The sequence below is a fragment of the Pogonomyrmex barbatus genome, unplaced genomic scaffold (assembly GCF_055798465.1).
Source record: "Pogonomyrmex barbatus isolate J1 unplaced genomic scaffold, ASM5579846v1 scaffold3, whole genome shotgun sequence".
NCBI lineage: Eukaryota > Metazoa > Arthropoda > Insecta > Hymenoptera > Formicidae > Pogonomyrmex > Pogonomyrmex barbatus.
This window is the reverse complement of record NW_028297127.1, coordinates 13,399,120-13,413,969: the sequence shown is the minus strand read 5'-3', so window position 1 is coordinate 13,413,969 and position 14,850 is coordinate 13,399,120. Positions and strand designations below refer to the sequence as shown.

Genomic DNA, 14,850 nt, shown 5'->3' with positions numbered 1-14,850 from the left:
TACCGACTCGAGGTCGACTTGGTAAAATCTGCTTTCGATATATCTGACCGTCCGAGATCGTTATCGGATTCAGCGGACCCAACTTGACCTTGTCACGACATTTTACCCAGGTTATCCAGGGTTAACTGTCTTTGAGTTTTTTTCATCGCTACGCGCATCCGGTTTCGTTGGCGGCGCTGGTCCTTCCCGATCACGCGTGCACGCGTGTCTCCGCCAGCAGGTAAGAGGCGCACACGCGTTTGCGTAACGCCCCAGCTGCTCTACACACGCACACGTCGAACGTTGTTATCGCGTCTGTCGCGCAACCGCCTCGCTCGTAAAGGTCGCCTCTTCCGAGGCGACGTCCGTCCGCGCGATGTGACGTGCATGGCTCGCGCGACGTACAACGTCAGAAAAGAGAGATCCAAATAAAATACGAAATGCGAAACTCCCATACTTAACCTTTGATACGGGGAATGAGAATACCCCCCCCCCCCCGCCGCTTCTGCACAGGACAGCGCGATATTCTTGCGCTTGCGGTCTCTCGCAATTACAAAAGACATTCGCAATTGTAATTCGCGATGATAATTATTTCACGCCTTAAATTGTATTCCGAATGATGAATTCCGCTCTTCGCGTTTTGTTTCCCTCCTCCGCGTTACTTGCGAAATAATTGCACGAAGAAGATACGTGTATCATATCATGTTTGCGTGGCTGGTTGCCGGCACGAATGCGCGAGGCATCGCCGCATCTCCGTTTCCTATTTTAGGCGTTTAATCACGTAGGATGTTTGAAGGATGATTGTAAGTAAACGATAATCACCGCCGGCGGAAATCGTCGGCTCCGGATCGGGCCCGGACACCCTGTATATAAACGCGCCTCGTTCCGTCCCAGTGGAGGAAGCGATATCGGGTGCTTTCCATTTAGTGACACAAGTCGACACAAATATCATTTTGTCCTTGTTAATCATTGAAAGCCAAGAAAGATAGAACGATACTTGTGTCGACTTGTGTCACTAAATGGAAAGTACCCATCGTCGAGGCCTGCAACTTTGGTATGCCGACACTTCCGAGGGATTTTGCTCTTGACTCGCGAGACCGCGAGTCTGTCCAGCGGCGGACGCGATTCCACCGAGACCGGAAAGTAGGCGACCCTGAAAAGCAGGTGGCGAGGAGGCGCAGCTATTGCGTGGGTTCGCGAGGAGGGAAGAGAAAATTAGCGGTAATAACGCAGCGAGCGATACGGGACGTGACCGAGGTAAAAAAACGGCACGACTCCCATCAGGAGCAAAGGTGGTTTCTCGAGATGAGAATAAGACACGGGGACGGCGCACGAGATAAGCAATATAATAGATGGTTCTCGAGGCGAGGAGAGAAGGAATCAAAAGAAATTTGTAAAAGAAATTTGTAAATAGGAAAAAGGCAGAGTATCCGATACTCCGAGCGATCGGATACTTCCTCGGGATGGTTGATCCGCTGGGATCTTTGTTGTATAATTAGAGGGCACCACTAGAATGATGTTTTCGAACACCCGCTTTTGCACGACAAGAATAGCTTCTCCTCCGAGAAGGATCTTCGCTCCGGACCAAGGGTCCTTTTCAATAAAACCGGGGGAAAGGATGAAGATATATCGGGAAAAAGAACTCGTTGAAGACAACAACGCACTTCTTCCGGGATATAACCGGAATTGCAGATGGCGCCCGGCTTGCGGGCACCTCGCCATCGCCGTCGCCACCGCTGATCGAGTCGACCGAACACAGGGGCGCGGTAGAGGGGCGGGGGAGGGAAGGGGCTGCGCCCGTTCGCCTTCTCGTAGTCATCCTACGATTCGCCATCCGCTTCGTCGGCCAGTGCTGACGCCGATGACGAAGGAGCGATATTCGCGATCGAAGCCGATAATCGGAGAGAACGGAAGAGCTCAGAGCGCGGCGAGAGCGCGAGCCGGAGCGGGGGTGAAGGAGACCGAGGGAGGGAAGAAAGAGAGGGAGAGACATAGAAAGAGAGAAGTGGGGTAAGGGAGAGCTAAGAGGAAGAGAGGCGGCTAGGGTGTCGCAACGACGATCTTTTTCGTGCCACTGTCAATATTATTCAGACAGAATCGACGCGATGTATATAAACGGACGAAAAGACAGATAAATAGACGAACGGACGGATTAGTGAATCCTCGGAGGGGCCCTTCTGACTGACTACTCCATTGGCCGACCGTCGATCGTTGCTGATGACGCGACACTAATATTGTCGCCGCTAAAGCGGTCGCGCACGATAGTAGCGAGATAACCTGCCACGAGAGATTTCACCGCCACGGACGGCGGCGCATGTGGCACGCACAGACGACGAAGGTTTGTTTTCAATTAGACGTCGTCTCGTGACGGACGACGGTCTCGCGCGACGGCAGTATTCGCGGGCTATTAATAATATACACTCCGCGCGGCGGCGAACCGTTGACCTCGTCGACAATCGGAGGCATACAAGTACGCGGGGCGTGGAGAAGACCTGGGGAAAACTCGGCGCGGTTCCGATTCCGGGAGCAAGAAAAACGGCGAGCGTTTCCGACGTTTTCTTCGAGGAAACCACGGCTTCGCAATATGGCCGCCTTCGATTGATCCCTTCGTTCTCGATTCTCTCTTTTTTTCTTTCCGTTTCTCCCTTTCTTCGTTCACGACTCCGCCTGGAAGAGGAACGGATCGCGATCCGAAGGTGATCGACGGTGGAACCGCCATTCGTGAGGATCGATCGCGCTGGGCTCGTCATCCGACGACGATTCCTTCGCGTCGATCCGAACGATGCTCGCGCGCGCGCGCGCGCGTACACACGCATACACACGCGTGCGGAAGTGTGCGCGCGCTCGCTTACTCGCTTACATACGCCCATCGAAGTTTTCCGACCGATTCGTTCTCTCGCGTCCGTTTTCATTTCTCTCCACCGGATATCGTGCCGCGACACGACGAAGTCACAACTGGGCACAATGCGGGCACATTGAATGGACCTTTCCGCTCCCTTATACAGGGATCTAGAAAGTCACGACGATTTCTTCTAAGAAATTCAACGTCAGTAATCACGCTGTTCGACTACGAGCTTACCTTAGATACTAAACAAGTGTCGTCATTAGATTTTTATTGGGCAAAAAAAAAAAAAAGAAACGTATCTTATCTCAAAGAGAAACGAGATTTGAAGTATATATTTATAATTAAACGATGAAAATTTATTTAATGTACGATCAGTAGATAATGATGACAGACCACAAGGAACCCAAGAGCAGATAAAGTAATTAATTAAATCGCGTTTCTAGAAATCATAGACCACAGTCGAATGGCATATTTAACAAAATTTTTAATGACAGATTATATAACATATCGTAAAGTAAAAAGTGTGCTGATATACAATCATAAAAATTATTTACTGTAATAATAATTTTGTTATTCCAGTTTTTTAAATAAGATTTATAAGATACTTATAAATATCAATGATATTAAATTGATCATCCATTTAATAATGTGAATTTGAAATTTCAGCTTTATTTAATTTTCAAGATCGAAAAATAATCGGTGCGCAATTAAGAAAAATGGAATAGAATATAAAAATTCACAAGAAAATAAAATAATTAAACGTAAGATCCCGCAAATAATCATAAAAATCTCATTTATTTATTAATCGTGTTACATAAATAGATATTAACTCAGTAAATGATAATATCATTATTCACTTATTGAATATATTTATAGAAATTTTACTTTGATATACAAAAGCGTACAAAGGCCCAACGTGTTTAAAGTCGCCTCGCGGATATTCGTGGACCTACCGTGCATCACTGTCGTTCGGGTTCAATTCGCTCAAACGGGATCGCGGATAAAAGCCTCCGTCTCCTCCGCCTCCTCCGCGGCTTCGATATCGCGGCAGCGCCGGGGTTAATCATGGCGCCGCGCGCGACACGCCGACGTTCCTCCGTGGCCGTGGGAGCCACTTTACTAAATTCGATCTATGCGTGATCGCATAAACTAATAGCGATTCTCTTTTCGAACGACTTAGATCCGCGACGATTAGATCGTCGACGATGCGTCCTTCTCAGCTGTGCTACCTGTGCCACTCCCCTCCCACTCCCGCTCCTAAGACACGCTTCCTTTTAAGCGCCGAAAGAAGGAGAAACGGTCCTAAGCGACACGAATGTTATCGACAGCTACGATTGATGTTTGTTTCCACCAATATATAGATTAACTTTAATCTCATTTTAATTACTCCAATTTTTTCTGACGCTTAGAACTAGAAGAGAAGATAAAAAAATAAATTAAACCGGGATTAAATTAATCTGCTTATTGGTGGAAATGAGAGGACATGAGAGATATCGATCCGTAGATCGAGACGCGGTCGTCGAACGGACGGATGTCGTCGGTGTTGGAGACGCGGCCATATTTATCCCTTGTTCGTACAGCGAGATATCTGGAGCGGAAGAGGAACGTGGAACGTTGGAGTATCGACGTCGCGTTGGAGGTCCGCGCGTCTATTTTTCTCCCCTCCATCTTGCGCTTTTCTTGCACCTTTCCGCGAGATTCCTCGTGACGAGGAACGTGCGTAGGATGTACGTCTGAATTTTGAGGAAAGCGCAAACGGCCATCTCACGCTGTTTCGAGAATCCGGAAAATCTTAGGGATTACGCTAGAGATTGGAGGGAAGAGGGGGAAGTCGTGAGGCCGACATTGACGTTGTGATTTTGTGAATGCCTTTGCGGATTTCGTATGGCTCGACATTTTTTTTGAGACGGTCGCGATTGCGGTCGTGACATCGCGTCACCGATCGCGTCAGGAACGAGATGGCGAACGATGACTCCCGACGACCTGCCGACTAACCGGGATCTCTTTCTCGTTTCGGGACGGAGAAACTTAATGATCCGCAATACGCTCCTGCTTGCACACGCTGTCCGATAGATCCGGCCTCGCGGCTTCGCGATTAGAGTGGCGGCGGCAAAGGAGGAGGTAAAGGAGGAGGAGGAGCAGAGAGACAGAGGAAGAAAAGGAAAAAAAAAAGGAGATCGAACGCGAGGCTGAGAAACGCGCCGCGGTCAGTGGACCACGCGTGGGAACCGAATTGATCTTTTCATGAGATTTTCCAAATTCTACCGTTGGTGGGGAAAAAAAGAGAAAAAAGAAAATATGGCGAACCACCACCGCCGCCACTACACCATTGCTACTGCCGCGTGTCTGCGTGTCGCCTCCATCGTGAGGAGACGTACGCAGGCTGAGGCAGATAGACACGCACATCCGGTCGGACCGTACTTCCGTAATCGGAATTTTTTTTCAGGTTTTACTCGCGTGCCTACAACGACGACGACGACGGTAAAAGATTGAATTGTTATTGCGATCCAACAATAGTACAATGGAAAAGACAGCCCAGCATGACCGGCGCATTATTGGCGAGTCGCGGTATCGCTCCGATAAAAATTTTTAATCGCTCTTGGCTTTTACAAGAGAGCGATCGGACGGACGTTCAAGGCGTTCACAACGAAAGCGTCGTCGCCCCCGTAGTGCCGTGCGACGCGTGAATGCGCCAGCAGCAGTAGCAGCAGCAGCGGTAATAGCAGTAGTAGTAGAAGCAACGGCGGCGGCAGCAAGAGCAGCAGGAGTAACGGCAAGGCGGTAGCGAGTGCCATAAGCGTAATCGTAATCATTACTGCCAGGCGAGACCAGAGTCCGAGGAGGATGACGGTGGCTCGTACCGAAATATAAAGAACGTGGCGAATAGTTATTCCTGCGGCAAGAAAGAAGAGAGAGGAAGAAAGATAGATAGGTAGAGAGAGAGAGAGAGAGAGAGCGCGCGCACGCCATGTTTCCTGCGGCAGGCAAGGGCGAGCGAAGAAGTCTGCGCGGAAGCGCGCGGCTCTCGTCCAAGATGTCGGGAAGGCTGCCCCGATTGCGTGCACTGCGACCGCGACCGCAGAAGCAGCAGAGACGTGCGAGAGCGAGTTCTGCCGCAATCGCCGTCGCCGCGGTCGCCGTCGACGTAAAGGCGACCACTCTGAAACCGGAAGGTAACCTTAAAGGGGCCGCGAGTCACGAGGTGGAGCACGATGCGAACAGATACGACGCGAAGAAGGGCGAAGATACGGGAGCGGCCAGCGCTGTGAGCAAGCAGGCGAGCGAGATGAGCGAGGACAACAACAACGATGACGACGATGACGAGCTGACGATGACAGCCGTCAGCGCCGATAACGAGGAGGAGCAGGAGGAAGAGGAGGACGAGGAGGCGACGCTGGACGGCGACGGCGACGACGACGATAACGGTGACGGTGACGGTGACGGCGACGGCGACGGTAATGGCGACGGCGACGGCGACGTTGACCTTAACGTTGACGTGGACGTCGATGTCAACGTCGATGTGGACGTCGATGTCGCGGTGAATTCCGAGGAGACGATCGAGATGAACGAGCAGGCATCTTACGAGTGCAAGACCTGCGAGCCCCCCAAAACGCTGCCGAGTATCAAGGCCTACTTCGAGCACCTGCAAAAGGAACATAAATATAAGGTAAGCAGATGCACGCCGTCGTTCCTGCCAGATCGTACTCTTTTTAATGCTGCCTCGCTACGTGTTTGTGTTCTCGTACTTTTGTTTGTTTTATTATATATATATATATATATATATATATATATATATTTTTGTTCTCTCTTTTCTCTCTTTCTCCCCTTCAAAAAAAAAAAAAAAAATACGGCCGTTTTTAAAACGGAAAATATGACGAGCTTAGAGACACGAGTTCCGTTTTAAAAACGGATAGTGATCCGATGACGCGTAATAACTTCCGCTTGAGAGATGCAGTGTTATATCGTTCTGCGTTATTTTGCGGTCGCAATTTTCATATAGTCGAACGAAGTACAACAATCATATAAAGACATACTCATAGGTCGCAGGAATATGTTTTATTGTAATTTTTAGGGCAAAAACGGGCACAGTCCAGTCGAAAATCATTGCCCTGCGTGTTCGTATGTCGCATTGAACGTGAAAGATCTTGAAAATCACCAAAGACTGCATCATTTGAAAAGAAAATTCTTTCGATGCGCAAAATGCGATTACGTGACCCACATCAGAGCGCGTTATACTAAGCATGTTAAATATCATTCTATGCCGATGATCAAGTGCGATGCTTGTGATTTTAGTTCAGCGTATAAGGTTTGTTCCTCATACTACTTGGTTTCCCAGCGATATGTGATTAAACACATCAGAAAATTTTCCAGGGGCTCAAAGAAGCTTGCGATTACACTTTGAAATTATATAGATTATATGTATGTCTTTAACGCTGTTTTTCAGTGGAATCTAGAAAGACACATGCGGAATCATGGAGGTGGAGGTGCTTTCAAATGTCGTGCATGTAATTTTACTGCTGATATCCGTCAGAGCTTAACGGTGCATGAGTCGTATCATCATGACCCACCTGTGGGTCAGGTCAACCGCAAAAGTAATAACGCTTTCGAACGTAAGCCACGAAATAGTCCAAAACGTTACAATCAGGTATTATGAGAATGTGTATAATTGCAATTTCGTTCGTTAGAATATATCAATTAATCACATTATATAATATATCTAATGTCCGCTAGGTTGGAGCCAGTGATTTTCGAGAAGCATTAAGTAAAACCGGAAGCACAACCACGTCGGCTGGTTCTACTGATTCCTTTGTATCAGATCACTCATTAATTTCGATAGACGATAAGAAAAGCGCCCTGGCTAACGCGGAGTGTATTGCATTAAAATGCGAGGAAAAAGGTTGCCAATTTATAACAGCCTGGGACTCCGAGATGCAGCGTCACTTAGCGGAATCCCATTCTTCGGTTGTTCCTTCGAAGCCGAGAAAACCACTGCCAATGTTAATTCCACTAAGCCTAGCGAGTACACCAAAGTCCAATAATACGTTCAGTGGTATGAGTAGCAATGGGCCACCTACGACTCTATTGAAAGTTCCGCGTGTCAGAGTAAGACCTGAGCTGGCGCAAATTGCAAGAGATACAGAATTAGCTAAGATGTATGGGAATAAAGAGGTTAGTTGAAACAAGTTTTGTTGTTCTTAACATATATAGTGTGAAACACATCGCACATATATTGTCATCCGTTTTCAGGCTGCGAATTCGAAGAGGAATCTCAATACCGCGGCTGGAATATTTGAGAGAAAGAATGCCTCCTTTTTCGATAAATTGAAAGAGAAACTAACAACGACAGCGACATCGATTAATAACGGCGTGCCGGAGGTAGCCGTAAGTAGTGAGAACGACTTGAAATGCTGGTGTACGTTTAAAGCTAGTAGCATGGAAGAGCTGGCCTGCCACAAACAGACACACCACACTGCGCTCAGCGTGTCCATGGGTACGACTCGTTGCCCTAAGTGTAGAAGACGTTGCAAGAGTACGACTGATCTTCAAATGCATATGCAATCCTGCCATTCGCGCAACGACACAACGTCGTCCATCAGTAGTAGTTTAGAGAAAGTAACAAATCGTTCGGATATCCGCATGACTTCGTACCGTGACGAATACTCTCCGTTTTCATCGCAAACGGATTGGGATGCGAATCTCAGAGGACTAAATTCTTCTGGATCTTCGGTACGATGCTTAGCAATAGTGATTTAAGTATATACATTAAGAAAGTCACTCGCAAAACTCCGGCTCTCTGCGAAGATCATCGTGAAGTTTGTATAAAGCAAGCGGGATTTGGAAAATTGTTGCATTTTATTTAATTTTCTGAAGTATATTCTCATTGCTATGTGGATATTCTTCTATTTCAGCTGTATGTTTTATAATTTCTCGTTTCTGTAAAATAGTTGACGATTTACAAGTGTTGCTGTCGTTGTTATTGTTAGTTTTAGTACAAGATATTTTGTAGTATGCATAAAGAAGCTCTCTATGTATATCACGAAATAGTGGTGAGCGTTGATTAGAAACTGGAACGAGCTTCGTTGTTTTTTTTTTTTTTTTTTTTTTTTTTATTATTATTAAGAATGTGCTTTACATATTGCATAGTGGATGTCGAGCATCTCTCTTTCTAATTTGTTACTAGTTCACTTCTAGTTTCTTACTGACAGTCCTCTATTTATTACGAAAAACTTTTATCAGTTTGAAGGTGGTTCGACACATCCGAGCGGGCGACGGGTATTCAAATGTCCCCATTGTCCATTTTGGGCTTCCACCGCAAGTCGCTTTCACGTACATATAGTCGGTCATTTAAACCGGAAGCCGTTCGAGTGTTCAATGTGCGCGTATCGTTCTAACTGGCGATGGGACATCACAAAACATATTAAGCTTAAAGCGGCTAAAGACGCAGTGCATACGAGCGCCAGAGTGCTCATGACGGATGAGACAGGTCGACGGAATTATTCCAAATATAACAAATATCTCGCACAGGTGAAATAATGACTCTCAGTTACATAATAATTCATTCTTATCTCGCATATCAATGTAATAGTTTAACGAGCCGATAATTGCCTTGCAAAAGGATGTACGATGAAAGAATCTTGGCACCACAATTTGGCAATAGCGCTCGGACGCTTGATCACTATTGTGACACTTACTGTAAGCATATTCTTAGTAATTAATAGGAACTATCGATCCTATCTTTCCTAACGAAAGTTCGATCGATGTTTCCAAAAATTCTGTGTAAATTGAACGAGATGTACGTCGATTTATCATGAACGCGATACAAAATTTTTGACGATATAGTTTGATTTAAACATATTTCATAACATTCAATATTTCGTCTAATACATTTTATCGTTAAATTCTGTTTACATGGCATAATATCTTCTGTTTCAGGTAGAACATCAATCGTGGGATGAAGATCGTATGGAGCAACGTAGCATAGAAGAAACGAACTCTGAAGAATTGTCGACAAAATTGTTGATTGTAGGCAATAAGGAGTATACTTCAGCAACTGGTCCAACGTCACAATCTCCCGTTACAATTTTACCATCGAACGAGGCAAATCAAAATAATCATAATGTGGACGTGAGTCTGCGACCTCCACCGCCGCTCAAAGCAGCGATTAGAAGTCGTGGACAATCTTTATTGAAGAATAGTCCTATCACGATGCACATACAAACTCCTAGCGGCGGTGGTGCGGTTTCTATATCTCCTGCGATAGATGAGAAACGCACTCAGTGGAAATGTAAACGTTGTAATTACCGAGACTTCAACAAAGATAATGTACTATTGCATGTTAAATCTCACTATGAATTTGTTGATCAAGAGTCTATTGAAGAAAGGGTAAGTTCTATGTGTTATACTTAACTTATTGCAATGATCGAAGCCGTCTCGCGTTTACCTATAGATAACAGAAGTTAAATGAAAAGTTATAAAAAGATTGAGATAAATAAAAATAGTTATCAATTATAGCCAACAGCTCAGACTAAAGATATAGTAAAGGATTCACAATTATTAGATGTACAATTGTAACAAATTCTTTTTTATGTAAAACATGAGCTCTTTCTCTTGCTTCTAAACTTTATATCCAATCTATTTTAATTTAATGCACTATTTCATTTTCTATAGAATCCATTTGGTTGTGAGGACTGTCCGTTTTCAGCATCGGATGCTGCTACTCTGTCCCTTCACAGGATGAACCATCGGCCGAATTTAGAAGCTATATTTAAATGCTATCTTTGTCCATACTACGTTAGTACAAAGGCGTATGTGTCGCTGGTAACTTGCTTTATTAACATGAACGCTCCATTCTTTTTAATCCATGATTGATCTCATATATAATCAATTATTTCTTTTTGTAATATTAAAAAATTTTCTGAAAACAGAATTATTTATAAACAAACGTAATGAACAAAGAAGCATATAAAAATCAAGTTTATGTGTTAAATATCTATGAGATATTTATAAGATTAAATAAACAATATTATTTTAATTTTATAATGGCTATGCACTGAGGATCTAATTTTTAAGTTGAACTGTTTATGTACATTCGTACTATTTATATTATTCATTTTATAAATATTATTTCTGCTCCTTTGCTTATCATTAATTTTCTGATACATGACATTCTGATTTTTATCAGTACTAAGAGACCACAATATAGTACAAAGACTTAGTAGAGTAACACAACATATATTGTAATTGTCTATTTATCGTGCTTCAGAGAACTGTTGGATCACGCTAGACTTCATGGGGAAGAGCTAGCAGCTATGCATCAGCAGAATATGGAATGTTCGTCACCAAATTCCAAGAGTAAATTACAACAAGTGTCAATTTCTGAAGGAAGTAAGTTTTTATAAATTATATAACACAAAACTTCGTACATTTATACAATTCATATACTGGATATTCGTTGCAATTCAAAGCGTTTGTTACAGGTGGTTCTCGAGCAAAGGATGAATCATCTATAGAACAAGTAATTCAGATAACATCGCGTAACAACGCAACGATGGCTTCAAAGACTCAACCACCACCACCACCACCACCACCACCGTCACTTCTTCTGGACACCCGGGCTCTTCCGGACGCTCCACTGGTTTGGGTATCGCGGTTAGATGGTACCTTGACGAAAATGCTCAAGTGTCGTCATTGTCCCTACATCTCGTCACGACGTGCCGAAGTGCGCGATCACGAGACGATGCACGTTGACGTTCCAACTCAGGGCCCCCTAATCGCCTGTACAGACTGTAGCTTTACTTGTTCGCGTCGAGAAGTTATGATTGCGCACACAGAAATGCACGCGGGATCTCTGGGTACTGTTCACTGTCTTGTGGATGAAACGCGACCTGACTCTCAACAGGTGAGCGACCTAGCTACCCTGCTTGGTATGACACACACTCCGGTACTAGGCACCGAGCCCGATCTTCGAGACTCGCGTTTGGTACACTGCTGTGACAAATGCCCGGCACGGTTCCTGTGTGAAAAAGAGTTGCGCATTCACTTGCGATACCACACAACAGAACTGGCATATTCGTGCCAATGGTGTTCATACGCAGCACGGCAACCATCCCATCTGCTAGCTCATCAGAAGGCACATTCGACAGAGTATCAAGAACGCACCAAGTATCTGTTGTCTTTATATGGTCACTCGCAACGTTACCCACCGCCTGCTACAGCGTGCGTCGAAACAGAGAATCGGGAGAGCAATGACAACACATCAAATGTTGCATGGATCGTTGTTGAAATCAATGAGAATTCAAACAATTCTTATAACAATGTTAATAATGCCTCTTCAACTGTTCAAAGAACTGGGAATCAAGTGTTTACATGCGCTAAGTGTCCAGCACGATATTTCAAACTCGATGCCCTAGAGTATCACATGACGCTGCATGGCTCAAATAATCGATTCAAATGTAACGATTGTGACTACTCGTCGAAAACAGCACAAAATCTATTAAAGCATCAGGTTGTTCATCGACGGCACGGTGAAACTGGTGAAGCGGTTGCGGAATCATCTACAGCCGCTGCCACTTCCGCTGCTGACCGCACCTTGACATCCTCCCCGGGATCACCAATTCAGTCGCCACCTGATCCACAATTCGGTATCTTTATGCGCGGCAATCCAAATTTTGTTTATCCAGGTTACTTACGGAACGGTCGTCTAAAGGAAAAACGTTACAAGTGCCACAAATGTCCGTCCGCTTTCGAAAAGCGTGAACAATATAGAGTTCATCTGACTTTGCACGGCGCCAAGCAGCGCTATCGTTGCGATACGTGCGACTATTCGGTCAAATACTATGCGAATTACATACAGCATCTGAAGAAGCATCAAGCGAATGCGGAAGCTCAAGCGTCGCGGAGACAATTCGAAGATGATCGGATCTCGGTGGATAGCGATAGCATCGCCGATATATCCACATCAGTTTCGTCACGTAAATCGTCGCGATCATCCGCTGCTGCTGGTAGCGCGCTCGCGATGTTGCCTGCCGCTAACGCGTCCAATGTTAATAACAACGCTACCTTACAGACATCCAATCAGGATAAGCAAAGCGTGTTGTTGATGCAAAAGAAAGGCATTATTCCATCAACGGGTGAAACCGATGCGGAGACGATCCGTTGTCAAAGTTGTCCGTTCTCCACCACCGACAAGGATGTCATGGACGCACATAAACGTCGCCATGGCATCGAGCGTATGACTCCGCCATGCCCTCATTGTGACTACATTCCGCGAAAAGATGAGAACATTGGTGAGCATGTTAGACTCCATTTCACGAGATTATACAAGCCCGAATCCTATCTTATTGTCGAATTGCTGACGTTAACGATGGAAAAGATACATGTGAACAACAAGGACGAGAAGAGTGGTCAACGATTGAAAGAATTATTATTTAAAGAATGCGCCGATGGTAGATTTCTGCCGCTTACCGAATCGATAAATTCTGTTTCTCTAAGTACTTCTTCGACGATGAAGGCTGTTAAGGAAAAAGTCATTGTAGATCCAAACACAGGCGAGACCAAGCACCGTCTCGCGTAAACATGAAAACTTTTATTCAGAGATTGCGATTGCGCAATTATTTATATCCGCAATCCGTGTTTATACGTCTTTTTCTATGTAAGAAACTGATCCAAGATTGACGGACAAATTTAGCTGACCTCGCATATGATGCTAATTATTATCTTATATATTAAAACACTGTAAAAATTGACGGTCTTGTTTCCGATTGTAGTTATAAGTATATCAATTTATCTCGTTTCTAAAAAATACATATAAATATATAGGTTTGTTCTTCGATGATAATACATGCAGCGCTTCATTCAAGCATATTCGTTTCTCATTTTTTTTTTGTATTTTAATAATATATTAGTTAATACAGTGAATTCAGAACATTGAAATCGAAATTATATTGGAACACTGAGTCGAAATTATAGTGAAAATTTTTTGATCATTTCTATATTATTCGAATCAGAGAATAACAGAGATTTTTAAATATTTTAGAGATTACAGAAAATACATCGAGTTTTTAAAATATTAAATTTAAAATATTAAATATGTTCTGAAAATTGAAGATGGATTGTCGTTAAATTGACTCCAGACAATACAATATTGCAATAGTCAAAGTTGATCGACTATTAAATATTATATAAATTTCGAATTTGGAAATTTCCAATTTTGAATGTGTGTGCGCGCGCGCGCGCGCGCACACACACACACACACACACATAATATACAATTATATATATATGTATATATACATATACACTATATATATATATATATATAAAACAATCTGTACATGATTAGAATGCCCGGAAAAATTTAAAATGGAGTCAAATGTTCATCATCTTTATAGTGGCCATTAAGTTAACATACGATCGTTATTGTAAATATTTATTTGAAGCCATATCGATCTTGTATGATACATGATAATAAATGCTCATACTGTATATACACTCATTTGTTATTTTGTCTGAAAATATATTCTATGCAATATGCTACAGTTATAATATATTTATAAGCTTGTTTCACCAGTAGTAGAACTGTTTCTTTAGCGAAGAATCTTTAGAAATAGCAGAATTTTAGAAATATTTTTGTTAAATGTTAAATAAAAAGTTAAATAAAAAAATATTTTGTTAAATATAATTTTTTAATAATTTTGCTGATTTTTCTCGTATGTATAAAATAAATTTCTATAAATTTCTGATGTCACGATTTGACATACGTTTCTTCAAGTGCAGATAATGCAAAAAAGATACAAATGCTATATTTTTATTTTAATCTAATATAATGCAATAACATTACCATTCTAATTATGCTTTTTGTATACACGTTCCTTCCAAATAATTGTCAAATAATACCTATATCTTATTTTAATACAGAATTATAAATTTTTTTTATATTTAATATAAGAAAGAATATAATAAAAAAAGAATTAACAGCAATGGATTATATAAATTGTCAAAATTTTATCTTTTAAGCAATTTTGCCA

At 43.2% G+C, this 14,850-nt stretch overlaps 1 protein-coding gene across 6 annotated transcripts; it reads left to right on the top strand.

Annotated features, from left to right (window-relative positions):
• Positions 1–1,876: 1,876 nt before the first annotated feature.
• LOC105424602 (uncharacterized) lies at positions 1,877–14,308 on the top strand. Of its 6 annotated transcripts, XM_089079324.1 has the most exons (11): positions 1,877–2,317; positions 5,271–6,491; positions 6,897–7,130; positions 7,269–7,469; positions 7,556–7,993; positions 8,072–8,551; positions 9,062–9,349; positions 9,758–10,207; positions 10,493–10,629; positions 11,088–11,209; positions 11,290–14,308. In XM_089079324.1, the coding sequence occupies exons 2-11, from the start codon at positions 5,793–5,795 to the stop codon at positions 13,395–13,397; spliced, it is 5,157 nt and encodes a 1,718-aa protein (XP_088935450.1). In that variant the 5' UTR covers positions 1,877–2,317; positions 5,271–5,792; the 3' UTR covers positions 13,398–14,308. The 6 variants fall into 6 exon arrangements, with proteins under 6 accessions (XP_088935450.1, XP_088935453.1, XP_088935455.1 ...); XM_089079328.1 differs by lacking the exon at positions 1,877–2,317 and having other exon boundaries at positions 4,183–6,491; positions 8,072–8,206; XM_089079325.1 differs by lacking the exon at positions 1,877–2,317 and having other exon boundaries at positions 4,187–6,491; positions 11,302–14,308.
• The last annotated feature ends 542 nt before the right edge of the window (positions 14,309–14,850 follow it).